Raw genomic sequence first — 27,278 nt, 5'->3', positions numbered from 1 at the left:
TAACAGCAACTGGTCTAGTGTATTAAGTGATAAAGATGCTAATCCTGCATTCAAAACTTGCAAAACGTTTTTTGCTGTTATGATTTGGAGTTATCACATACTTTAGGAGCACTGGCCCTGTAGCAGTCAGTGCCAAACAGTTGAATGTTGGGGGTTCTTTTTATCTATAATATATTCCTCCTCTTCCATTTATTTCCCTGCCTAGCCTATCTGAAACATGATCCCCTGCTCACTTGTGTTTACAAGGAAGGCTGAGGTGACTCAGCGATTGGAGGACAAAATAAAAAAAGACAGTGTAGTTCCTAGTATACACCTCAGTGGGAGTGTCTGAAGACTCTGGGAAGAGGGCAGCTAATGAATACACAATGAACAAGAGAAGGGAGGGAGAGAAAACAAGAGTCAGGGAGGGTATGATGTCTGCATTAGCTTGGCAAGATGGCCACTGCCTAGAATAGGATTTTCTGCTTTTCCTTTATAAAATTCACAGGAATCATTACGTGGATAGCACAATACATCTATTATGTAAGTAGAACTAGTATTTATCTACTTATATGTGTTTTTTATTTTTGGGTTAGCATGGGTGTCGCTTGTTCTTTAAGGCTCCCTTTAAATTTCTAATCACTGTGCTACTACCTATACTGGCTTAGTGGGTAAATTAAATTGTGATGAATGACAATAGAATGGGGGTATAAATAAAAATAATAATAATAAATAACATCTATCTATCTATCTATCTATCTACCTACCTATCCATCTACACAGCTTTAGGAGATCTGGGTTCAAATAAGCAAGTTCTTTGGGCAAGACTCCCTAACACTGCTACTGCCTGCTGAGTGCGCTCTAGTGGCTGCCTCGCAAGCGCTTTGAGTCAGCTAGGAGAAAAGTGCTATACAAATAAAGGAAATATATATATATATATATATATATATATATATATATAGTATATATATAAAGGAAATATATATATATATATATTTTTTAAGAGAAATCGGTTTTTAAGAGAAATCGGTTGGGTGGGTCTTGATGAAGTCAGTACCTACTCCTTTTCTAATGTTTGCCAGACTATTAAACTAACTTTTTTTTATTTTAAGTTACTGCAGCATTACAAATGATAGCCATTTTTCATTGTATGGGCGGACAGAATTATACTATGGATTAATGCTTTTTTGAAACTATAATATTATTTTTTTTTTTTTGGGTGTATAACCATATCATTTTCCAGGGAGCAAAACTGTCCTCATTTTCTTCCACGCGTTCCCTCTCTGCAGCACAGTGGGTACAAAGTTGAAAGACTGCTGAGGTTTATTTATAGGATTTCTTCCCACACCTTATGTAGCCTACAGTTTTACTGAAGGTTAAAATGTCTCAACAAAAGAATAATAAAAATCAGAGTGTTTGAAGTACTTTAAAGTCTACGGTATCTCTCATAACAAAGAGGTTAATCCAACCAGAGCTCAGGGACCTGCAGCACATTGCACTATAGTGTATTGCAGATCCCTTATGGTCAAGATGGCTTTAATAAAAATGATCAGAGATTTTCTAAGTAGATAGAGAAAACAAAAGGGGAAGCTGGACAGGATGTGGTGAATGAACAGAATGATTAAAATCCTAGTGACCTTTCAAAAACCAGCATGAATGAAATGACATTGCCATAAGATATTTAGGAGGGGGGAGGCGAGGATATTACATGGGCTGGCTGGAAGAGAAATAAACACTCATATCTTTATGGATAATATGACAGAATTATTTTTTGTTACAGCCAAACTCTGGCTTTGGTTTTATCAGCAAAGTGTTTATCTTTTAACTGTGAAAGTACCGTATTTAATGCCCAACTGCAGGGGAAAAATATATATACTTTAGTTTTATAAATACCTTGATGGGGTAAAAGCCACTTTTGGGGTTTTAATTGCAATCTGCATTCTTTTTGGTAAACTATCTCCTTGCTTCCCTTCCTCAGCATCTCCGTGCTACCCAAGATAGTTGTGTAAATTAGGGCCAGTCCAAACATTCGGCTGCTGGTGGTTCATTTCGCCAATGAGCCAAAAAACATTTGCAGAGTTTCCTGTTGGTTTGTCATCGCGTTGCAATTTTAGCCCCTAGGGGGATAGGGAACCACAAACACAGACAATGTTAGAAGCTACATACAGTGCCACCCGGAAATTTGGCTGACAAGGGAATTTGCAGCTGCACAATCTACTGTAAATGCATTAAGATGAACACTCCCATTATGCATTAAAGGGAATGTCCAAGCAAAATAAAAAAATGAGTTTCACTTACCTGGGGCTTCTACCAGCCCCATGCAGCCATCCTGTGCCCTCGTAGTCACTCACTGATGCTCCAGTCCCCTGCTGGCAGCTTGCCGACCTTGGAGGTCGGCGGGACGCATTGCGTACATTTTTACGCATTCCAGCTAGTGCAGGAACAATAACACATACATTTTTACGCATTACTGGTTCAATGCGTAAAAATGTACGCATTGAAACCTGTGACGCGTAAAAACGTATGTGTTAATGTTCCTGAACTAGCGGGAATGCGTAAAAATGTACGCAATGCGTCCCGCCGACCTCCGAGGTCGGCAAGCTGCCAGCAGGGGACTGGAGCATCAGTGAGTGACTACGAGGGCACAGGATGGCTGCATGGGGCTGGTAGAAGCCCCAGGTAAGTGAAACTCATTTTTTTATTTTGCTTGAACCTTCCCTTTAAGATGAACACTTCTATTCATCTCAATGCAGATCTCGACAGTAAACGATGAAGATTTATAATTCAGTCATCTATCTAAACCAGCCCTAAGTTTATTTTATTACAAAGTGTATGTATTACTGTATTTAGAATATTTATTAAGATCTTACCTCAAAATGTATAAGATCCTCAGTGCCCCATATTCATCTGTGTAGTTCTGTGCTTCCATTAGAGACCCACATGCTAAGTGTCTTGTTCTGCACATCTGCATGTTAGACTCTTATCCCTGCTTTAAACATGCATCCACAGTAAGTCATCTGTAGTAGTATTTTTAAGAACTCCCAAACTTATTACAAATGTTCAGGAAGACATTCACTTCTCTGTGAGGATGACTTGATCATTAGGGAAAGTAAACAAGATGCCAATAATTTGGAGATGATACAGTATATCACCCAGATCAAAGCAGACCCCCACCCTACACACTTTACACCCAAATTTTGGGTGTAAAAAATAGACTTATCAGCAGTGATATACGGTAAATACTGTATTTATTGTTTTTCATTCTTGTACACTGTGCATTTTATGTAGGCCTTATCCGTAGTCACCTACCATATTTTTTTCATCATTTCCATCATTATCAATGTTGTGTAATTTTTGTTTACTTATATACTGTATATTGATACTTCTAAGAACCATTCAAGCACTGTGTTACACTTTTCAATTCAGCATATTACCCTATCAGCAGAGATTTAGATCTGGTACCAGTGGGTAACAATCATCTACATACTGCACACATGGATGTAGCCCTATTTTAAGCAAGGGAAAATGCTGACATATTGTTATAGTTTTTCTATTATTTATTTTTTAATGTTGTACATGTTCTCTGGTTGATGTGAACCACATTCAGCAAAAGAACCAGGAATCCACAAGGATGAGTTCCAAAGTTTGCTTACACTTATATCATATCAGAGGTACAGCCTGCACAACATTTTGGTCATCCAGACCTTCATCAGGGGGCATTAGGTGTATGCTGTTGCTGTGATATGATAGCAGTAAACTTTGCAACTCATCCAGGTGGAGTCCTGGTTCTTTTGTTGCGTGTTTGTATCAGACCAATCAGGAATCTGGGCCTTAAGGGCCTCAATCCCTGGGATTTATTCAATTTATTGTGTTGGTTGCTGAGTGGAGTTTGACACTTTATTTGCTACTATTGTTGATGAGAATTTTTTTTTGTTAATTTGATATGTACTATATATATAACATTGCATATTTTTAATAGGAAAACGTTTTTTTTGCTATGTGCTCTCTATGGCAATCCTATGAGTACCCACAATGTAACCAAGAATAGTTAGCTCATTTGTCAGTCAGACTTTTCCAACATGTTTTGATTCTAACACAGACATTTTACAGTCATATATTGGATAGAAGGCAAACCATTAGTTCACCACGTCCTTTGCTACTGTACTGAGTCTGCCTTCACCTCCAGACACTCCAGCCTACTTAATGCTTTGCTTTTCAAATACTCCTAATCCATGTTTTTTACTAGTATGTGCTTGTGCACCCTGTGTGCTTCTGATTTCAATGACAAGTACCAAGTTCAACATGACCTTCATTTTCATTGTCCACAGAAGCTTATTCCAGAGGTTCTGGTGTGCTTTTACAATATTCTGAGTTTCTATTCTGGCTTCTAAACTCAGTTTGTCTGAATAAATGCAGACCTTTTGCTTAGATCTTGACTGTGTTTTTCTGGCACCTGCCCCAATGTTCTGGCCTGTCCCTAACCCTGACACATCCTTACAATTTAGTGCTATGATTTGTGATGCAAATAAGGACCAGGACTATGAGGCACAATGCACCAAATTAAGACTCAAATATATTTTTTTTCCAAATGTTTGGCAATGTATGGGAAGCCTATGTCTTATGATCCTCAAATGCCTTGGGGAACAAGTACACAGTAAACTATATAATATTTCTTGGCAAAAAGGGTCACAACAACCACGACACACACATCCTATCGGGAGCAGGGAGTTAAGATGCCACATACGTGTCTTTTGGGAGGAGAAATCCTGCTACACCGAAGGATTGATAAAAGTCCAATCTTTATTGCAGCATCTATGGACAAACAGCAACACAGCTGATGTGTATCGCAGCAGACATGGCTCCTTAGTCATAGCTATGACTAAGGAGCCATGTCTGCTCCGATATGCACAAGTGATTTCTCCTTACAACAGGCATATATATAATATTACTGCAAATGTGACATGATCTAATCATGGTCAGTATGTAAACACTAATCAATTAACAGGAATAACATAATATATATATATATATATATGTGTGTGTGTGTGTGTGTGTGTGTGTGTGTGTGTGTGTGTGTGTGTGTGTGTGTGTGTGTGTGTGTATATTATGTTATTACAGATTGGTGATACAAATGATAAAAGAACACTAATGCACTTCACGGATTAAATTGGAATTAAACTTTATTTTAACTTTTGAACAATATATTTGGAAAGAAAGATTAGAAAACAACAAAATAAATATCCATAAGCATTTTCAATGTTCCTTAAAAAAAAACCAATAAATCCTCGTTCCATAAACAGCTTTATTTTAGTGCTTCATTCTAAGTATAGAACATAAGGATATAAAATTCTAAAAGCAATCATCATGAACCCATTGCGTATTTGCCCAATCCTAGTTTGTGGGAAGAAAGTGTTTATCAGACTTTAGAAAAATATACAATTTTATTTTTTCCTATCCTAATCCTAATTCAACTTTCCTTGCTTTGTGCTGAATATATATTCCAGTTGTGTATACTCATTCCGTCAAGCTTTAAAAGCTTACAAGAAATCACTATATAAAATAGGCTGTTTGCAATTTATGGCTTTAGCTTCTATGTCTCGAGAATTTGTAGCTTTCTGTTGATTGCTCTGACTGTAGCCAAGGACTGATCACGTGGAAATGAATCAATATCATAATTCAAGCTCTGAAAAGTGCTTTGAAAAATTCTGCAACTTCTCCCAAGATCAAGTATCAAAAATACACAAAACACTTGATATACTGAGCACAACTTTATAACGCAATGTAATAACATGTCTCTCAAGATTCTTATACATTTAACTGAAAAAAATCAAATGCAAATGAACTTTCAGTATGTTAGATTTTACCACTAATCCAAGCAGCTTTTGCTAACTCAAATGGGGTGATATGGGAATCTATGACATTTATGTTTATATTAGTAACACAATTACTTTGTTGCAGACAGCATAATGACTAGGTTTAAAATAAGGTGAGATGTCCAAGTAAAAAACTAGAGCTGTTAAAAGTAGTTTCCACAGGCAGTTATCAGTATCCCATCATGGCGCTATAGTGATGAGAAGATGGTGACAGACAATAGGAACTACTTTTTACTCCTATACGGCCTTAGTTTAAGCCTAGACATCATGGTGCCTGGGGGAAAGTGATGAAAGTACTTATGCAAACGTAGATTTTAGAAATGTTTCCTGGAAACAATTGAACGGGATGTAGCTTCTAAAATAAAGTAATGGCAGAGGCATACATATGAATTGGCCGCCGGGAGACTTGGGCGCAGAACATAGCCGGTATATGGCTTATCCTGCTGCTGAACAAGTTCCCGGCGGCATAAATACTCTTCCCCCTCCACATCCACATGTATAGTGGGGAATGATATAATTCGGCTTCCAGCTATTGCTGGAGGCCAAATTATAGTGTTTTAAGAGCAACTTCAGCTCCCTCTTCTGACGACGCTGAAGTTACTCACATTGCGCTGTCTATGGTGGTGCTGGCTGCGCCCAAATTTCCTGCGCTGTTATTACAGCACTCGTGGCAGAGATCCTGGAAGATTTCATAACTAACATTCTTCTGAAAATACAGGTTGCATGTTTGTGATGCAGATCGCCCAACTCTATAGTATCTTCTGAATCACTTTTGTTTCAAGCATAAAGGCCAAATATGTTGTGGCACCCTTCGCATTTCATGTCCTGGCCCTTCTTCCAGGTGTAGCATCCGTATATGCAGCCCTTTCATTCATAAACAACTCCCTTGGGCATCAGTTTCCTCTTTTCATGTGTTGCTGCCAATTTACATATGTAGTAGCCAATTTACATATGTTTATGTTCAGGTGCCCCCTTGGACTGTAGCTAATCAAGGTCCAGGCCTTTGTGGCCTTTCCAGAAATCCGGCCCTGCATACAGGTTTGGAGAGCCAGAGGAGATTCAGTATATGCCTAGGTGAGGGATTTAGATGTAGAAAATATTATAAGATAAGAAACTGAAAAAAAAATATTTTTTAACCTATTTTGGTTCCTGGACGTAGAAACTACATCCAGGAACCATGCGTGCTACCGCGCGCTCCCACGGCCGATCGCACATGTGCACACGTGCTCCCGGCCCGTGGTTCGTTAGCCAGGCAATCAGTGAATCGGGCTACGGTGCCCGATCACTGGTTCCTCTCTTCCGCTAAAAAACGACAGCTTCTCTTGGAAGCTGCGCCTTTTCTGGCTGTTCCCTCCCCGATGCGTCACTCTAAGCGTGTGCTACGCTTAGAGTGACGTCATATAAACAAACTCATGGCCGCCATCTTGTGGCCAAAAAGTAAAACTACAACAAAAAGTAAAAAAAAATTAAATCAACACACAATTACATTAAAAAAAATATGGTTTACATCCCACCCTCCCAAAAATACCCAAATAAAATGTTTAATATAAAAAAAAAGTTACAATAAAAAAAAACATGTAAATATTTACCTAAGGGTCTCAACTTTTTAAATATCAATGTAAAGATGAAATATTTCTATATTTTTTTTATTTTAAACTTGTAAGTAGTGATAGATGCAAAATGGAAAAAATGCACCTTTGTTTCCAAATAAAATATTGTCGCTATACATTGTGATAGGGACATAATTTTAACGGTGTAATAACCGGGACATATGGGCAAATACAAAACGTGAGTTTTAATTATGGAGGCATGTATTATTTTAAAACTATAATGGCTGTAAACTGAGAAATAATGAATTTTTTCCGTTTTTTTCTTATTCTTGCTGTAAAAATGCATTTACAGTAAAGTGGCTCTTAGCAAAATGTACCCCCCCCCCCCAAAGAAAGCCTAATTGGTGGCGGAAAAAACAAGATATAGATCAGTTCATTGTGATAAGTAGTGATAAAGTTATAGGCTAATGAATGGGAGGTGAACATTGCTCAAGTGAAAATGACGGAACGCGAATGGGTTAAAAAAGTATATTTTAAAAAAAATAGTGTTATCATTGGCAGCCTCCATATTTTTCTTTATGGCAGATGTACTTAAAAAGAACAAAAGACGCATGCCAGGCAAATCCTGGGTCATTAAATACTCCATTCTGCTCCTGAGATTCTCACCAGAAGCTTTTCTTTCCCGTGTTCTCTCACCTAACTTGTGAAGGACAAGAAAAAAGTTTCAAGCAACAATGTGCAATTACTCGAAGGGAAACAAATGATACAAAATTACATACTGTGCAACACTACTTTGGGAGTTAGAAAGTCCTTATGACTGACCTGTTGCACATCTCCCTTCAATTCATCGCATGGTAAAGCTTTATATAAAATTCTATCCTTGCTTTGGAAAAGCAATACTAAAGCAGATGTCTTTACTGTTATTATAGTCTTTCAATCTGCATATCCAGACTATTATTCTTATTTTGAATGAAAATAAATAGGACTGTTTTGGATAGGTTATTTTTATTATATAAAGAGTTTGTAAACTATATACAGTAATATATATATAATATACTGTCCTGCCCATTCATAAATAAGCACAAAAACATAAAAAGACTGGTTTAGTATTTTTTTTATGCTGTTTTTTTATTGCTTCTTTTTCCTCTTACCCTTGAAAACAGAGATGACAGTTTCAATAAAGAGAAATTCTAGGCTCCTTGGAATTTTCCTCTGTAAAGTTCTGAAATCTCTGATTAATGGTGGCCATACACGATACAATAAAAACGTTTGATTTTCCCTTTTATTTGATCTAAATGATCGAATTGAATGAAAGTTGAAAATATTTTTTTTTCGATCAAGAAATTCGAACGGTTATCCCGTTTTTTCGGGAAAAATGATCGGACATGCTGGAAAAATCTTTATATTCGATCTAACAGAATAATCGAACTAAATTATCGAATTGAAAAATTGTACCATGTATGGCCACCTTTAGTTTGTTTAATTTAATGTGTTTGAAAAATAAGTCTTATGGTGGCCATATATGGTACAATAAAAACATTCTATTATACCGCTTATTCGATCTAAATGATCAAATCGAATCAAAGTTGAAAATATTGTTTTTTTCGATCAAGAAATTCGAACGATTTTCCCATTTTTTTCTAGAAAAATCAGATTGGACATGCTGGAAAAATCTTTATATTCGATCTAACGGAATAATCGAACTAAATTATCGAATCGAATAAAAATGAAAAATTTTACCATGTACCCTTACTAATAAGGCTTTTAAATAATTTTGAACATCCCAATGACAACATCATTGTGACTTCCTAAAGGTGTTCCTAAGGATGTATTATTTCAAATGACCAACTTCATTCGACCAGAATGAAAGTTAACCTCTTGACGACCAGCTAACGCCGATTGGCGTAAACTGGTCGTCTGCGGGTTACCATGGAAACGGCCTTTCCATGTCAGTTCACGGAGGGTGTCTCCGTGAACAGCCGGAGAGCCGCCGATCGCAGCTCTCCGGCAAAATGTAAACAGGCGGGGAAGAAATCCCCGCTGTTTACATCATACGGCGCTGCTGCGCAGCAGCGCCGTAAGGCAGATCGGCGATCCCCGGCCTCTGATTGGCCGGGGATCGCTGGCATATGATAGGCTGAAGCCTATCCTTCAATGCGCAGGATGGAACTCCGTCCTGCGCATTACGGAGAGAGGGAGGGAGGGAGGTAAGGAGGAAGAGGGCGGAAATGGCTGCGGAGGGGGGCTTTGAGAAGCCCCCCCCGCAAAACGCAGATGGCCGGCGGCGATCAGACCCCCCCAGCAGGACATCCCCCTAGTGGGGAAAAAAGGGGGGTAGTCTGATCGCCCTGCTGCACTCCTGATCGGTGCTGCGGGCTGTAGAGCCCCCGCAGCACCGATCAGTGAAAAATCCATTGGTCGGCAAGTGGTTAAGATGAAACACTGATTTTCAAATAAAAAAAAAATGCAGCATTGATTAAAATGTATAAAAAATATTCCCCACCAATAAAGAATAATTGCACATTCAGGAGTATGTATCTGTTTAAACCTGCAGTCCCTCAGTGACCTATGTCAAGTATTAGGAAGTTGATTTTTCTGCAGGTTGTGATTCATCTGCGGTTTTTATACATTTGTGATTTTTGTGCAGTTTTGGCACAATTGCGATTGTTGAACAATTTTTAGTGCAATTTTGTAGCAATTACATTTTTAATACAGAAATGAGCTTAAGAGGGAAGCTTCTGATACCCCCCTCCCTTCCCCGGGGGTATATAAAGAGATGAAAAGTATTTACCATGGTGCCAGGCTTCAGACACAGGAAAATAAATGATGGTGACCCTATTTTGAAAAAAATATTTAATGATAGTGGATATTTAAGTATCATCCAAAAACAGTGTGTGTAAAAATGAAAGAGGATCCCTGCATCCTTTATGTGCATTTTTTTCCTTGTCTGTGACTGACAGGCAGCGTTGGCTGACATCAACCCTTCTCTTATGGCCCACAATTCAATAGTTCTGAATGATAGCTGGCAATCACAACTCAGAATCAGAAACTGCTGACAACCAATTGATGGCTAATACTTGCTTATGGATACAATCTGAGAGCATACTGTAATGATTTTGTTGTATAGAAAAACAAGATATGATCTTTCTTTTGTATAAGGGTGCAGAAATGAATTGCATTAAATACACTCATTAATAATAATACAAAAAGTCCAGAGCTTTATATTCTGTTATTAACCTTTTTACTGAAGCAGATTTATGAACTTTAGCTGGTAGTTACAGGCTGTTGGCTGCAAGTAAACATTTCCACACTTTGACACATACACATGTCTACCTTCATATCAAATATCTTAGATTATTTATAGACTCTTGTAACCAGAGAGCGTTTTGTCCTTCTTTAAATTATATTAAAAGTTCATTTTGTTGTGCCACATTTTTATAAAAAATGTCCTGTCCTGTTTGGGAAATGAAATGTCTAATGCTTGCGGGTGGTGGAGGTATAAAATGATCAAGTTATGCAAATCCCCTTTCTATCAATACTCAATTTTATCAGAAGGTGGCGCTGCAGGTAGAGTATGTTAATACAAATTTCTGTCTGGAGAAATCTTAGAAACTAAGGGAATAGCTCTAGAAATCACCTTAAAGGGAACCTGAAGCGAGGAAAGTTATTTAAATAAACACATGACGTAGCTGCAAATGAATATTACATAATAACCTCACCGTCAGTTCCTCTCAGAGGCTCACTGTTTTCTTCTTACAGTGATCCCTTCCAGTTCTGACAATATTTTGTCAGAACTGAAATATACCAGTTGCTGTCAGTTATATATCAGCAGCTGTCAGTTACAACTGAATGTGCAAGGTAATGTCCATTTTTCCCTATGGTTCAAGTGGGCGATATTACAGTTTAACAGTGTGCTGACCAGGAAGTTGTTAGGGGGTAATGGCCAATTTTGAAATGGAGGACGGAGAAATCCATTGATCACAGTGGGCAAATGGGATGCAGGAGAGAAGGAAGAGATTGAGTAGTAGACTACACGGGAGGTAAGTATGAACTATGTATGGTTATTTTGACTTTTTATTTTCAGTTCAAGTACTCTTTAAGGCCTGAAACCCACTAGGAATCACTGGAGTGTTTTAAAATCGCTGCAGTGCTGTGTACAGTGATTCTTACGGTTATAGGTCTCATGATTCCTGATGCTAAGAAGCTGTACAGAGCTTCCAATTAGCAATTCATGTTTTTTTTTAATAAACTTTATTATGCTTACCAGATGTCAGGCTTCCGTCCGTAGCCCCGCCCCCTAAAGGAAGAAGTCATAGGTGCTTCTCTAGGATCAGTCAGAGAAGCGCCTGTGATCTCTTCCTTTTATGGGGCAGGGCTGAGGACAGAAGCCAGAAATCTAGACACCTAGTGAGTATAATAAAGTTATTTAAATTGTAATCGCTCAACCCCCCTCCCCCCCCAAATATACATAGCATTGTGCACAAACACACTTAAAATGCTGCATGTCCTGCAATTGCGATTACCCCTATTTGCTATTGCATGTACAGGGTTCTCCACCACTCACTTTCATTGGCAAAGCGTTTTTGGGAATCGCCCACAATTGTCGGCGATCCCAAAACCCTGCCGAAGAAAGGCCCTAATGGGTCCCAGTCCTATGAGTATATAAATTCTTATATTGTATGGCAAATGAGTTAAAGGAATAAATTACAATTATATCCATAAATATGTTTTTTTATTTCATTTGTCCTCACCTTTATGGTTCTGTGTTACAGCAAAATAACAATAAAACACAGAAAATATTAACCCTATTAAGTTTTCCTGGGAGATTGGATTTAATCTGAAAGCAGCAGAAAGAAAGAGTAATGATGTCAATAAAGAAAAAAAAAAGCCTTGACTTCTGTATTCAATACGGAGTCTGAAGCAAACACAGCAATTTACTGGCTAATAAGCTAAAAGCCATATCATAAACAAGTCTTGTGCATGTCTCACATCTAAGGAATGAATATGTGTAGATGCTGAGGAAAATAAATAATCGCAGTGCTTTTTAATTATTAGAAAAATCTTTAGCACAATAAATCAGTTTTTGTGATTAAAAAAACATGTCCTAACTTCTGGTCAACATAAAGTCATGTGAGAGCATGAACGGGAAGACCAAAGGCAAAGAGCTGCTGTTGCTATGAAGGTACGAAATTGCAGCGGCTCAATCCAAAAATGCTTGATTGAAAAAATGAGGGAAAGCTTTGATAGGTTGCTATATTCTCGATAATTCCTGGTACTGTATTCCAATTACAGAAGCAACTGTAGCCACAACCTCAACCACCTATTTGACCATAGGTCAAGAAGAATTTTGTGGGTGGAGAGGGGGCATGTTCATACACCTGATAGGCCCACCTGACTCTAAGGCCCTTATTCAATTCACGTTTTCTCCTATTAAGGTACTTTTCATCTTCTGTTTAAAATAACCTTTCAGCATTCTGCATTTTTTTTATATATAAAAGTAAGGGAATAAGTACTGTCAAAATCATTCTGAGTATTTTCTTGCTTTCTGTTGGCCTAAAAGACATTTTATTGATAATATGTGAAAATATTACCTAGGAGAAAACTCACGAGAAAAACTGAATTGCATATGACCCTAAGAGTCTGACTTGCTCTTGTACTTGGATGGGCGTGGGCCTTGTGGTATGTCCAGGCCTCTTTTCCACACATGACTATAAGCCAGTCTGCTCTAATAAACATCTGGTGAATGGGAAGGTGGATAGGTGGGTTAGGCTATTGTTGCACTCTGTGCCAAGAAAAAGAGAGTGATAAAGTGAAGGCTTAGAACAGATTCCTACAGAGTAATATACATGTGCCGCATGCGCAGAACTTCATACACTGTGTCACTTGTTTGCTGTAAGCTAGCCATACAAAAGGCAATCATTTTCCAGACAATCAAGACACTACAATCAAAATTCTGACTGGAGACTACTGATTTATATTTCACACACAATTCTCCCATTTTGATTAGGTTTTAGTCAAAATCTGATAGAAATGTAATTCTTTTCAATACAATATCATATATCGTATACTTGTCTCTTGACCACCCACTGCTCATAAATAGTTTTCTGGTTCTCCTAATTACAATATTAATCGAGAAGCTACTCAAAATGGATTGAAAGTTGTAGACTTAGGCATTGAGATGATTGCTGCAAAAATTATTTTATTATTTGAATAGTAAAGTTAATAAATTTGGTTTTACATTTCAACACAATGCAATAAGGAAATGATTTGATTCCTGGGACTATGCTTTAAAGAAATATGTTAAAGTGCTTGTTTTACTTCTTAAGAAGTTATATTTTACCCAGTGTATGATGGGCCTGATCCAGTTCACTTCTCCTCGCAGTTTTCTCCTTGGAGATCACTTTTTGAATTGGATCAGGCCCAATAAGTATAGTGCATATGAATATAACCGTATTTTATATCTATGTAATGCAACTTAAAAATTATTCTCTCAATAATGTACTGTATATAATGTATTTTATATAACTGTATTTTATATATAATGCAAACTCATAATAATACTCTTAAAGTGGACCTGTACTCAGAACTTCCTCTCTGCTTTAAAGCCCAATCTACACGATACGATTCTTTGTGCGATTCGATTACGATTCTATTTACGATCCAATTAAATCCGATATGTCCGATCGGGATTCGATTCGATTCAATTAGATTTGCCATTGCAAAACAATGGCAAATCGAATTGAATCAATTTGATTCCCGATCGGACATGTCGGATTGAATCGGATCGTAAATAGAATCGTAATCGAATCGCCCAAAGAATCGTATCGTGTAGATTGGACTTTAAAACCCCATCTACACGATACGATTCTTTGTACGATTCGATTACGATTCTATTTACGATCCGATTAAATCCGACATGTCCGATCGGAATTCAATTCGATTCAATTCAATTTGCCATTGTTTTAAAATGGCAAATCGAATTCAATCGAATCGAATTCCGATCGGACATGTCGGATTTAATCGGATCGTAAATAGAATCGTAATCGAATAGTACAAAGAATCGTATCGTGTAGATGGGGCTTAATAAAGCTATACAACAGCATACTAACCTTTAAACAAAAAACATTTCTTTATTACAGCTGATACAAATCCTAAAATAAATCTGCACTGCTTCTACTTCCTGATTCATGAAAGCCAACATACTGTAAACCTCCTGTGCTTTCAAATGACCTTATCTGCCATTTCTGCCATAGACAGTCATGTGACACAGGGGGGGAGATCAGATTACAATTTGTGATTAGACACAAATGAGGGGGAATTAAACAGGCTAAACTCTCTAAATACATACAGGGTGCATTTCTCTGTGTATTTATTCAGTCCTGTGCAAGAATTCAGGTCCACTTTAATGCCAGTCAGTAGTTCCTAAGTGTGAGTGAAAATAAAATTAATAAAATCACAGACCTAATAGGAATTCATGGGGAGCAATAGCAAAACATTCATTGTTGCTTACATTGTCAGTGATACCTTGGACATTTTTTCAAATAACTGATAATAAATGCACTACAAAGAAGGAAAAGGGAGGTTAACTCACAGCAGATCCGTAGGTGTCAATGACACAGAGACTAACAAGTAAATCCACATAAGTGGCCCAACAATTACTCCATCACGTTAACAAAATGAAAACATTTGATTGAGGCTCCAACTCGTCCTTACAAAAAAATGTCTGGAGTTCCAATTTATTGTCTAGTGGAATAAAATGTTCAGACATGTTTTAACTGTTGTATACAGCTTGGGAATTTTATAATCACACCAAGGGAAGCTCTTTTAGTGCTTACCGTTGTACATATTTGACCAACTTGACTTCTCATCTTGATCATCTATTACCATTGTCTTGCCTCTAGCTATAGTATTTTCCTCTGCACATTAAAAATCTCTTTCTTTACTCAAGTATCACATAGATATGTATTTATATACCCAAGTTTCTGTTTCAAGTGGTGCATTGATCTATTGCAACTTTCATTGTTTATTATTTTCCCAACAACCATTCTTTAGATGGGCTATATGTTTTTTGGTATGGCTCTTTATAAAATGTATGGTAATAACATTCTATTGGCTGTTGTAAATATATCCAACACTTTTTGGCTGCCAAATTACAACATATAAGCCTTTATTCAATTCCTTTTTCTCATAAGTTTTTTCCTTGACGATAATGTTTAATCTTTTGTTTAGAATACCCATGCAGCACTCTGCAATTGAAAAAGCACTGAAAGGTAGGGGGAAAAGTACTTTCAAAATTATTCTAAGTATTTTCTTGATTTCTGGTGGCTTAAAAGGCTTTTTTATAAGGTGTGAAAATATCACCTAGGAGAAAACTTAGTTGTAAAAGTGAATTGCGTATGGCCCATTGTTACTTATAAAGGAACACTTTGGGCCCTAATCCAATCAATTATTTCTCCTAAATTTTTGACTGGGAGATAAATTTAATCTTCTTTTTAAAATAATGTTTCAGCACTCTGCAATTAAAAAAGCACCAACAAGTAAGTGAAAAAGTACTGTTAAAATGAAATGATTAAGGTTGCATTCACAGTGGGATGTTGCGGAGCTGCGTTATGAAGTCTTATAACACAGCTTACTGCACTGCAATGCTAATCCTATGGGATGATTGTTCACAGTGCGACATTAGCATTGCATTGTAGCATATAGCATAATGGTAACTCACGGCTTGCAATGCGTTACCTCTAAACGCACACGTTACCAGGTACAGGAAAGCATACTTTTCATTGCCTGTATGCTTTCCTGTACCTACTGCATGCAGCGGTAAGACATCATTAATGTGCGTTACCACCTCTTTTTTTTGCGTTGTGTTGTAATGCTGCATTGTAACTTTAATGTCGCATTACAACGCAACATTCCACTATGAATGCAACCTAAAAGTCATTTAAGTCTATGGGCTCGATTCACAAAGCGGTGCTAACCCAGTTAGAGACTTTAAGGGTTTGATTCACAAAGCGGTGCTAACTGTTAGCACGCCTGTGAAAACCCCCTTAGCACGTCTAAACAAGCTTTTCGTGCATAAAACTTTACGCGCGCAAAACTTTATGCGCATAATACTTTACGCGCGTACTGCACAGAGCGCAGGGCGCTCCGCGCGAAGTGCCCATTAAAGCCTATGGGACTTAGCGCGCATAAAACTTTGCGCGCGCAAAGTTAGCGCGTGATCTGATTGAGAAATCCGGTGCTAACCTACTTAGCACCCTGGTTAGCGCGTCTAAAGACTTTAGACGTGCTAAGTAGGTTAGCACCGCTTTGTGAATCAAGCCCTAGGTGTGATAACCATTGCACCACACTGGTGAAAAGCCAGTTTAGGCGTGATAAGTTTAGGCGTGATAAGTTTAGGCATGATAAGTTTAGGCATGCTAAGTTTAGATAAGTTTAGATCGCGCGCAAAGTCCCGCACGCAAAGCAGCGCCATTAAACTCTATGCGAAGTGCACCAGACTTTGCTAGCGCAAAACTTTTGATCAGCTGTGCACTGCGGTGCTAACCCAGTTGGTGCTTAAACTTATCACGCCTAAACTTATCACACCTAAACTTATCACACCTAAACTTATCATGCCTAAAACTAACTGTTCTAACTGTTAGCACCGCTTTGTGAATCAGGCCCTATATGTAATTAACTTTTCCACCTGAGTTATCTCCTAGTAGATAATTTTCATCTTCTCCTTTAACTAAATTCTCAGCATTTTACAATTGAAAAAGTACCCAAAAGTTGGTGAAAAAGTACTATCAAATTTATTTTGAGTATTTTCTTGCTTGCTGATGGCTTCAATGGCATTTTATGACAAGCTGTGAAAAGATCACCTAGGAGAAAAAGTGAATTGCACATTGGCCCTTGTAATGATAATATACCGAAAATATCACATAGGAGAAGACTTGGAGAAAATGTGAATTAGATCAGGCCCTTTATATGTTTAGTGGGCATGTTGTTGCTACTTGATTCTATATCTGCTTTGGGGACTGCTAGGGCTATACCCTTAATTCAATCTACTTTAAAGGAATTGCAGAATTCAGTTATATTGTAACTTAAAGTGCAAACTCTATTGTGTCTACAAATGTGTATATGAGCATAAACAAGTTAAGAAAATATGTTTTACTCTCCATACTACCTATTAGTAATTACATTCAACCATAGAAAAATCATTTATATATTTCTCAATTTTTACTTTCCTTTGGTGCTTGATAGGGCTGCCTAACCCATCCTTATTTGTATGCAAAAAAAAAAAAAGAAGTTTTAATATAAAAGGGCTGTAAATATGTTGCCATGTTTCCGCTTACAACATTTTCATACAGATGCCAGTCATAAGCATGAGCTGAGATGTCTGATAAGTTACTGCAGCATGACAAACAGAAAATAAACTTGCGGAAAAATCTGATTCTACTGCACATAACCTTATTAAATGTAAAGTCTGCACCACTGCCTATTGTGTTGTGTCTGCAAAATTTTTGATCTTGGTTGCCATGTAAACGGCTACTAACTCAAGTCCCGGAAGAGACCCTTTAAAGAGCTTGTTAAGGATGATGTTCAGGCTTCAGCACACATTGGTCATACACAGAGACCAAGCTGCTGACTGGTTCAGCTCAGCTCATGCATATTGTATGCTTAAAAATCTCTTGTGCGTGGGCTCTGATTTATAGGCACTAATAAATCATGACTTTTTTTTTAACTCCACTGTACGACCATTTTCTCTCTATTTAAAGCCCAAGCTGTTTTCAATGATAGAAGAAACTGCCAGTTGACAAGCAAAATCTGTGTTGACATTATCTTTTACCCTTTGGAATTTCCAATTGCAGCAATGAGTATAGCTGCTAAAACCATGCAGGCAAATCTGCACTGAGGCCAATTTATCCATGTTAGTCTAATTGGACGTAACTATATATCTTTCATGATCATCTTGACAAATCTGTGAAGCGCTGTTGGTTGATCATCGTTTCATGCACATAAATTAGTAGCAGCAAGAAGTCTTCAAAGCCACCCACTGGGTGGAAGTTTTCTATCCACCAGGAGCTGAGGTCCCAGACACATTCACGGCTGACTATGACATCATCTTGGGTAGTAGTCTTCTGGAACACCGGTTAGATTTCTGAACTTCAGAGCTGCATCCACTGTCCTAATGTAATTGCTGATCGTTTTTCTCATGTCGTCAGTGTATGGGTCGTACTCAAGCTTTCTAAGCCCAGAACGTTTAAAGTTTCCATCTTTCTGACCTTCCACACACAAGAGTCTGTCAGCTAATATGGGAAGGCCAAGCATATGTATCATCCTCTTCAGCTGAACAAAGAGATCTTGCTTGAGCTCCTCAAAATGTACAACCAGTACATTATTTCCATACTTCAGCCAGTCCAGTGTATGCGTTGCCCACCATGGTGCATAGTTGTTTACAAATTCTGGCCATTCTGGAATGACAACAAAAGAACATGTCAGTTACATATAACAAATGTAGGGATGCCTGAAGAAAGAGTCTATGAAGGCTGCCATATTAAGTTCATTTTAAACTATGCAGATTGTCTAGCTGTCCTGCTGATTATCTGCCTCTAATACTTTTAGCTATGGACCCTGAACAAGCATGCAGATCAAATGTTTGACTGGATTTGCAACATGCTTGTTTTTGGGTGTGTGATGCAGACACTACTACAGATTAGCAGGATGCCTGGCAATTTGCATAATTTTAAAAGGAAATAAATATGGCAGCCTCCGCATCCCTCTCACTTTAAAATATGCTATATCAATGGAGGAAACAGATTTGGCCAACCAACAAATAAGCAATGTTGCTTCACTTTAGTTCACAAATGTACATTCATATAATATCACTAATAGCAGAGACAGTTTTATATTTGTTTCCTATGGAAGGTTTGTATTGCTGCAGTGAGGTTGTTTGCTCTTGATAGAATATGCTCTCTTAGGACTCTTTCAGATGAACGGCTGACAGCAGCGCACTTAACTGTCGGTCAGCCGATCCTGTTTATGTGCAAGGGTGCTTGCATCCGGCTGCAAGCATCTAGTATTGACAGCGATCTCCTCATGTGCATCCGAGCTGGCGGTACAGAACCCAACCTGCAGCATTGTTTTTACCAGTCAGTAGCTGCAACACGTGTCAACTGCTGACATGCCTGTGGCTACAAAGGCTTCTTTTCGGTTTGTTATTTTGACTAACCGCGGCAAATAATAGGGTAAATGGCAAATCTAACATACCGTTTAGCCATTTAGGTATCATGTTGAAGGACCAGAGGATTTTTCTAGCTTTGCAAATGTAACTATTATTCTTTACTTTTGTAACCATCCAATAAGGCAAGCAGTGAAGATCAGCACCAGTCACTGGATTGGCAGGCTTTTTGGGTCCTTGGTGATCACCCACTGTGCCTCCGGTTGAGAATTTCCACAAATCAAAAAGAGGGAGAGGATCGGGCACCAGCTGAGTTGCAAATCACCAATTTATTTCATCCCCTCTTCTTACTTCTTTACTTTTGTCATTCACATTTTCCAACCTCAAATGTATTTTTTGAGGAAAGATAGGATTTTCTTTTTGAGACATATATTAAATTATTATTTTCTTGTATTTATTTTTTTGAAAGTTTCAACTAAAAGAACTATATAAAAAAGTTGTTTTTCAGTTTATTAGAGAAACACAACATTGATTTCTGAACTATAGGTTTGCCCTTTGTCTAGAAAACAATCACATCAAACTCATCTATTCCTGTTAGATGTGACAGCAGTCTACAATCAATAGCTAGCCTTTGAGCCTTAGAAAATGTAACCTCAGCACTAGTTTTATACCAAACAAAGATATAAACACATACAAATAGAAATAAGTAAGTACAATTACATAACACATCAGGGAGCATCAACAATCCAATGATATACATCCTACTTTGTATTTCACAATGAGGTTGATAATCAGAGGGATGTCCAAGAGACATCTGGTTTGCAGATTGGTCTGAATGTGTGAACCTTGCTGTCATGCTAATGGAACTTCAGGGCTGCAATTTTCACTTAAAGAACTTTGTGTAAGTTCTGCCACTGTTGGATCTGTCAGCATTCTACTTTTTGCCTCGGTTGTAGAGAATATGTGTATTCTGGCGTATAAGACGACTGGGCGTATAAGACAACCCCAAACTTTTCCAGTTAAAATATACATTTTGGGATATACTTGCCCTATAAGACTACCCATCTTGACTCTTGGACATTTGTATACTGTACTGTATGTACTGGTGCTATACTGTATAAATAGGTATAGATACTGGTGCTGTACAGTATGTGGTACCCAGTATACAACAACCAGCCAATCACGGCAAGCAATGTACCTTACCGGCGATTGGCTGGTTGTTGTATACAAAGCTTGTTTGGATTGGTCAGCTATACCTGTCTCCAAGACTATCAGAGCATTAGCGCAAACATGCCTCTTTCACCGGTCTGGCCTGCCCTTGTATACTATTACCGTCTACTCTGCCTCTCAGATGTCAGACATGCGTGCCTGCGCCGCTTCACTGCCGTCCTCAGGAGTGTGCACAAAAGCAAATATAACTGTATGCATAATAAAAAGTAGGAAAACACTTTTTTATTGAATGTTATGTCAGAGTTTCAGACCACTTTAAAGCGTTCTAGGATACTAAACCGGAAAAACCACCTACCCCATTTAGACTGACAGATCTGCCTTCAACAAGGAAGGATGGGAATGGAGAGTACATGTGAGCTAAACAGAGTAAATAGACAATAAAATATTGTGATTGCAGGAACTAGAGGGGGAAGAGAGCACAAAAAGTAATGAGGTGGATTAAGTGTACCTGAGCCAAAGATTGAATACAAAACAGATACTTGCTTAAAGAGAGAGAAACTTCTGAAGCAAAGTCAAGGGAAGGGAAGGGAAACCCATTGATTATTGTAGTATGCTTTAAGCCTCCACTCATAAACAACATGGAGTAAGAACAATTACTGCAGCAGACTAAAGAAACTGCAAGCAAAAATGGAGTCATAGTGATTGCAATTACCTAGCCATTAACTGAGATATTGAATTTACTTGGTCTAATAGAAGAGAAATATTTTTTATCATTATCATAAAACAAAGAATCTTACCTCGATAGAGGAAGGAGGGTAAGAATTATTCAATTTATTGGACACTAATGTGTGACACGTTTCGTGGGCCTTACCCCCTTCTTCAGTTCAAAAAATACAATGCCTGTAACTCAAACTTTACCTGTATGAGAAGAGCCATGGTCAGAGCTCACATGTGTCAAGCCTGACTTACAGCAAGTCTATTTTTCATGCGTCATGGTGGCCTTACACATATTTCTTGTGAACTACAAGTTTGCCTACTCATTTAGTGGACATGTTTTCTACTGCAATGCAGGGATGCTGAGAAATGTAATTTTGCATCTTCTGTTCTCTTTTGAGTGCCACGTGATTAAACTGAAATGACTCATCGAAAGGTTGCATCCAGACAAAGGAGAGTGAGTATTGCATTAGTGCCTGCCAATCACATTTGGCTGAAGAATCCAATATTCTCTTACTTGCTTCAATACACAATTTACAGTCACTTATCAACCTGATCGCTATTAAAAGTTCCAATGTTAAATTTTTGGTTCAGCTGAGCACATCAAATTCCGAGGAAACAAAATATGTGCCTCAAAAAGCCTGAAAATACACGTTCTCACCCACTTGACTAATGTGGAAACATTTCTGTAATGACTTCATTAATTATAAAGGTTTTGGCACAGCAGACTTGCTATAAAAAGAGATCATTTTTTTTAGACTTCCCAAGTCCACAGAAATTTCCTATTTTCATGCCTCTGCACTGCAGCAGTCAAACTATTTCATTCTGAAGCAATGAGGCTGATGGATTGGGCTCAGACACTTCCAGCATTACATTGCTCAGTGCTAGAATAGCAGCCTTGGTAAGTGAAGGAAAAAGTTAGAGGACATTAGCAGCAGACAATGTGAGTCAGCGTCTGTAATTTGTGAAATGCCTGATTAATGTTTCTGTTCTCTGCAGAGAATAAGTCAATTGGGAGATTTAGCCAAATGGAAGTTTGAAGCCTGCTCATTTATTAGGGCCATTAGGTGGGACAGGAAAAAGCTGCTGTCTGTGCTAGAAACTATTTAACCCCAAACACATGTTAACTTGTAAATATAAGAGAACGGGGAAGGGGCTCATTTAATATGACAGGCGAAAGGAAAAGTGGAGCAAATTAAAGAAGTTGCACAAATCAGCAAGTCCTGTTTCAGTAAGGCAGGTGTCAGGGCTGGTTCTAGCTATAATGGGGCCCCGGGGTAAAAGTAACCTGGGGGCCCCCCTGACACCCACCTTCCTGACCCCCAGTATAGTAGTCAGATGTGCCCCTAAGGCACCCCCCAAGCATAACAGAGGCAGTGGTGACAGACAGACACCTCCTCTGAGTTACAGGCGCTGGAAGTCCCATCTGTCTTCTCTTTAGTGTTCCTGCTCTGCTCTTCTTGCTCCTCACAATAGGCAGACAGACAGACCTGCAATCAGGGGTGGACTGACCATTTGGGCACCCGGGCATGGGCCGAGGGCCCATGGTCAGTAGGGAGACACAATAGGGAGACAGACAGACCTGCAATCAGGGGTGGACTGACCGTTTGGGCACCCGGGCATGGGCCGAGGGCCCATGGTCAGTAGGGGCCGGCCTCCATTTCTAGGCCCAGGCGAATAGTGCAATCGCCGGGGCACCAGATTGAGTGGCAGGAGAGGGGGCACTGGGCGGAGAGGCGGGGGAAGCGGGCATAGCATAGATACAAACTCACCTTACGCAATCCCCGCACGCAGCCTCCAGCTTCTTCATACTTCCTCCCTTGGCAGCCATCGCATTGGTAACAGCACCCACTATGATGACGTGACCGCATGTCATCACAGGAGGCGCTGTTACCAATGCGATGGATGCCGGAGGAGGAAGTAGGAAGAAGCTGAAGGCTGCGTGCGGGGATCGTGGAAGGTAAGTTTGTAACTACGCTATGCCTGCTCCCCCTGCTGCTGTGCCTATACTGGGGGCACCTACCTATCTAACCTATACTGGGGGAACCTACCTATCTAATCTATACTGGAGGCACCTACCTATCTACCTATACTTGGGACATCTACCTATCTAACCTATACTGTGGGCACCTACCTATCTAACCTATACTCGGGACACCTACCTATCTAATCTACACTGGAGGCACCTACCTATCTAAACTATACTGGTGGCAACTATATGGGCTACCCTATACTGGAGGCAACTACATTTACAGTGGGATGCTAAAGTTTAGGCAACCTTGTTAATCGTCATGATTTTCTTGTATAAATCGGTTGTTATGATAAAAAATGTCAGTTAAATATATTGTATAGCAGACACACACAGTCATATTGTAGAAGTGAAATTAAGTTTATTGGATTTACAGAAAGTGTGCAATAATTGTTTAAATAAAATTAGGCAGGTGCATAAATTTGTCATTTTATTGATTCCAAAACCTTTAGAGCTAATTATTGGATCTCAAATTGGCTTGGTAAGCTCAGTGACTCCTGACCTGCATACGCAGGTGAATTATTATGAGATAGAGTATTTAAGAGGGTCAATTGTAAGTTTCCTTCCTCTTTCAATTCTCTCTGAAGAGTAACAACTCTCAAACAACCTGAAGACAAAGATAGTTCACCATCATGGTTTAGGGAAAGGATACATAAAGCTATCTCAGAGATTTCAGCTGTCTGTTTCCACAGTTAGGAATATATTGAGGAAATGTAAGACCAGAGGCTGAGTTCAAGTTAAGGCTTGAAGTGGCAGACCAAGAAAAATCTCAGATAGAAAGAAGCGATGAATGGTGAGAACAGTCAGAGTCAACCCACAGACCAGCACCAAAGACCTACAACATCATCTTGCTGCAGATGGAGTCACTGTGCATCATTCAACCATTCGGCACACTTTACATGAGGAGATGCTGTACGCGAGAGTGATGCAGAGGAAGCCTTTTCTCAGCCCACAGCACAAACAGAGCTGCTTGAGGTATGCTAAAGCATATTTGGACAGGCCAGCTTCATTTTGGAAAAAGGTGCTGTGGACTGATGAAACTAAAATTGAGTTATTTGGGCATAACAAGGGGCATTATGCATGGAGGAAAAACAACACAGCATTCCAAGAAAAACACATGCTACCCACAGTATAGGGATGGTCGCAGTGGCGTACCTAGGGCATTTGACACCCGGTGCTGAGTATTAAATGACACCTCCCCTCCCCGCCGCCAGAAAAAAAAAGGAAAGGAGCGAGTGTGGCATGCTAAGCATGCCATGGCGGGTAATGCCAAGTATAGGTAGCATGGAATAGTTGCCCCTAGTATAGGTTAGTCAAGCATAGGTAACCACAACACAGGTAGCCTAGTATAGATGCCTGCAGTATAGGTAGCCTAGGATAGTTGGCGGCAGTATCGGTAGCTTAGTATAGTTGCCCTCAGTATTGGTAGCCTAGTATAGTTGTGGCTATGGTGACACGTAGAGCAAATTTTGGGTGCCTGAGGCACAGAATGTAGCCAAACCCCAGAAGTTAATAAATAGTGGCAAGAGATGGTGCAGTTAGTGGCAGAGAAAGAAGTAGCAGCAGGGGTAAGTAATATATTGGACTTAGGCTAGACAGGGTGGTAAGTGTTAGGAGAATCTAGTTGGTAGGTTAGTGTTAGGAATAGGTAATGGGGTTAGTGCTAGTGCCATGGCAGAACAGCTAAATTGTAAACACAGGATGTTAACCCTATGTCTGCTGCTATGAAAGCAGGAAGTAGACACTGCAGATGTATTACAGGATTTGTATCAGCTGTAACAAAGAAATGTTTTTCTTTACAGGTTATTATGCTGTTGTGTATCTTTTAGAGCAGAGAGGAAGTTCCGCGTTCAGGTCAGCTTTAAATAAGCATACAAGATAGAAAACAAGCATATCCTTGACCATCTCTACAGGACACTTTCTGTATAGAGTTTGAACATTCTCTCTGTCTACAGTGGTCTCCTGTTTAAATTCACAGAACAAATGATGAATAACAAATTCATGAATCCTAGCTCATGCATTAGCAACTTTTACCATGATTGCATAATTGTATCTTTCTGATACCCCCATATGTGCAGTACTGCACCCCACAAAGCATTGAATTTTACTCCCCAAAGCATTAACTACCAAAAACTGAAACTGAAGTTTGACCTCTGGTGACTGCTCTGCAGAGGTATTGTGTTGTATACTGCCTTTTAATTACAGTATTCCCAAATGCATAGGCAAGAAGGCAAAGTGTGACCTAATCATGGAGACTGCTGACAAAGCAAACATTCGAAGCAAAGTGACAAAGCACATATGCCTCTCTCACTCCTCACAGAGATCAAAGGGAGCTGTGATAAGCAGTCAGCACGGGACTGCCCGCTGGGACAGGCAGATGGGTGCACTCAGTATGGGATGTATACATAAGAAACACATGCAGAGAGTGAGGAGTTATACAGGGAGTATCCCACTCTTGTCACTGCCATGAGCATTCTGCAATCAGCGGCATTAGGTTCACTGCTATAATAAGAGGGATGGTGCTCGGCATAGTTGTTGCTGGATAGCCTGGCGGGAGAGGTCTGATTTTCATCTTCCTTCTCTTGAGAGAGCCAAGGTGGCCTCCAGCAGCAGCTCCTGTTGGAGCTTGGAGGAAAAACGTTCACACCCGGCAGCAGACATAGCATGGGAATCAGCAGCTACTTGCATCTATGCCAAGTCTGAGGTGCCGTGCTGCAGCTATTCCAGCACCCACTCCACAGTCTCCACTCACTTCTTCTGCTTCCAGCCAGCGTGTACAGCGGCTCCCACAATGCAACACAGCTGGAAGTCAGGGACTGGTGACGACGGAGGCGGGGCTGCCCGGGGGTCTGAGGCTGAGCAGCATTGGCAATCCATGCAGGAGGAGGAGGAGGCAATATGCATAGCTCAGCTAAGCTGTGCAAAATGAATTGAATATCCAGCGCAGCGGCGTAGGTCCTGGCTGTCCTTTTTGACACCCCCTCCCAGCCTGTCACCCGGAGCGCCACGCCCCCTGCGCCCTATTGACGGTACGCCACTGGATGGTCGGAATGCCAATTTCCGATTCCGCGGTAAATCCGCATTCCGTCATGTACCAATTACTGATTCCGCTTTCCGCTACCAATTTCCGCATTCCAATGCGGAATTTCCGCCGGAAATTGCGGAAATTCCGCCCGACTTTAACATCAATTTTCTCAAAAACTATAAGGTCTTTTTGAATACTTTTTTTTGCATCTTGTTCAGAAGATTCTGTTTGATAAACCCTGAAAATGTACTTACGGGGGCTTTGCTATTAACCGCTAAAGTCGGCGGATTTTTACTGTAATGTAAAATGCAGAAAATAGGCAGATGCAGATTTTCTGCGTTTTACATTACAGTAAAAATCAGCCGACTTTAGCGGTTAATAGCAAAGCCCCCTTAAGTCCTTGAAACACCAAATTTTCAGGGTTTATTAAACTGAATCTTGTGAACAAGATGCAAAAAAAGTTTTCAAAAAGACCTTATAGTTTTTGAGAAAATCGATGTTAAAGAGAACCTAAAGCCACAAAAAAAAAATGAGATGAACTCACCTGGGGCTTCCCTCAGCCCCCTGCAGACGATCGGTGCCCTCGCAGCTCCGCTCCGATGTCCCAGGACTCGCTGGCGAGCACTTCCGGATTCGCCGTCTCTGGCCGACAGGCATGGGAACGCGAGTGATTGTTCGCGTTCCCAGCCTGTGTATCGCCCCCTATGCTGCTATTGCGACCTCCTTGCCGCAATAGCAGCATAGGGGGTGATATACAGGCTGGGAACGCGAACAATCA

At 39.5% G+C, this 27,278-nt stretch overlaps 1 protein-coding gene across 4 annotated transcripts in view; it reads right to left on the bottom strand.

Annotated features, from left to right (window-relative positions):
* Positions 1 to 14,428: 14,428 nt before the first annotated feature.
* The window catches only part of WSCD2 (WSC domain containing 2), a 493,571-nt gene continuing 480,721 nt past the window's right edge, over positions 14,429 to 27,278 (bottom strand). For all 4 annotated transcript variants that reach the window (XM_068245946.1, XM_068245937.1, XM_068245956.1 and 1 more), the window contains one exon: positions 14,429 to 18,855. In XM_068245946.1, coding sequence (XP_068102047.1) covers positions 18,503 to 18,855 — 353 coding nt within the window. In that variant the 3' untranslated portion in view covers positions 14,429 to 18,502. The remainder of the gene's footprint in view (positions 18,856 to 27,278) is intronic.

Source organism: Hyperolius riggenbachi, chromosome 1 (genome assembly GCF_040937935.1).
Source record: "Hyperolius riggenbachi isolate aHypRig1 chromosome 1, aHypRig1.pri, whole genome shotgun sequence".
NCBI lineage: Eukaryota > Metazoa > Chordata > Amphibia > Anura > Hyperoliidae > Hyperolius > Hyperolius riggenbachi.
The sequence above is the reverse complement of the archived record's forward strand: the minus strand, read 5'-3'. Positions and strand labels throughout refer to the sequence as shown.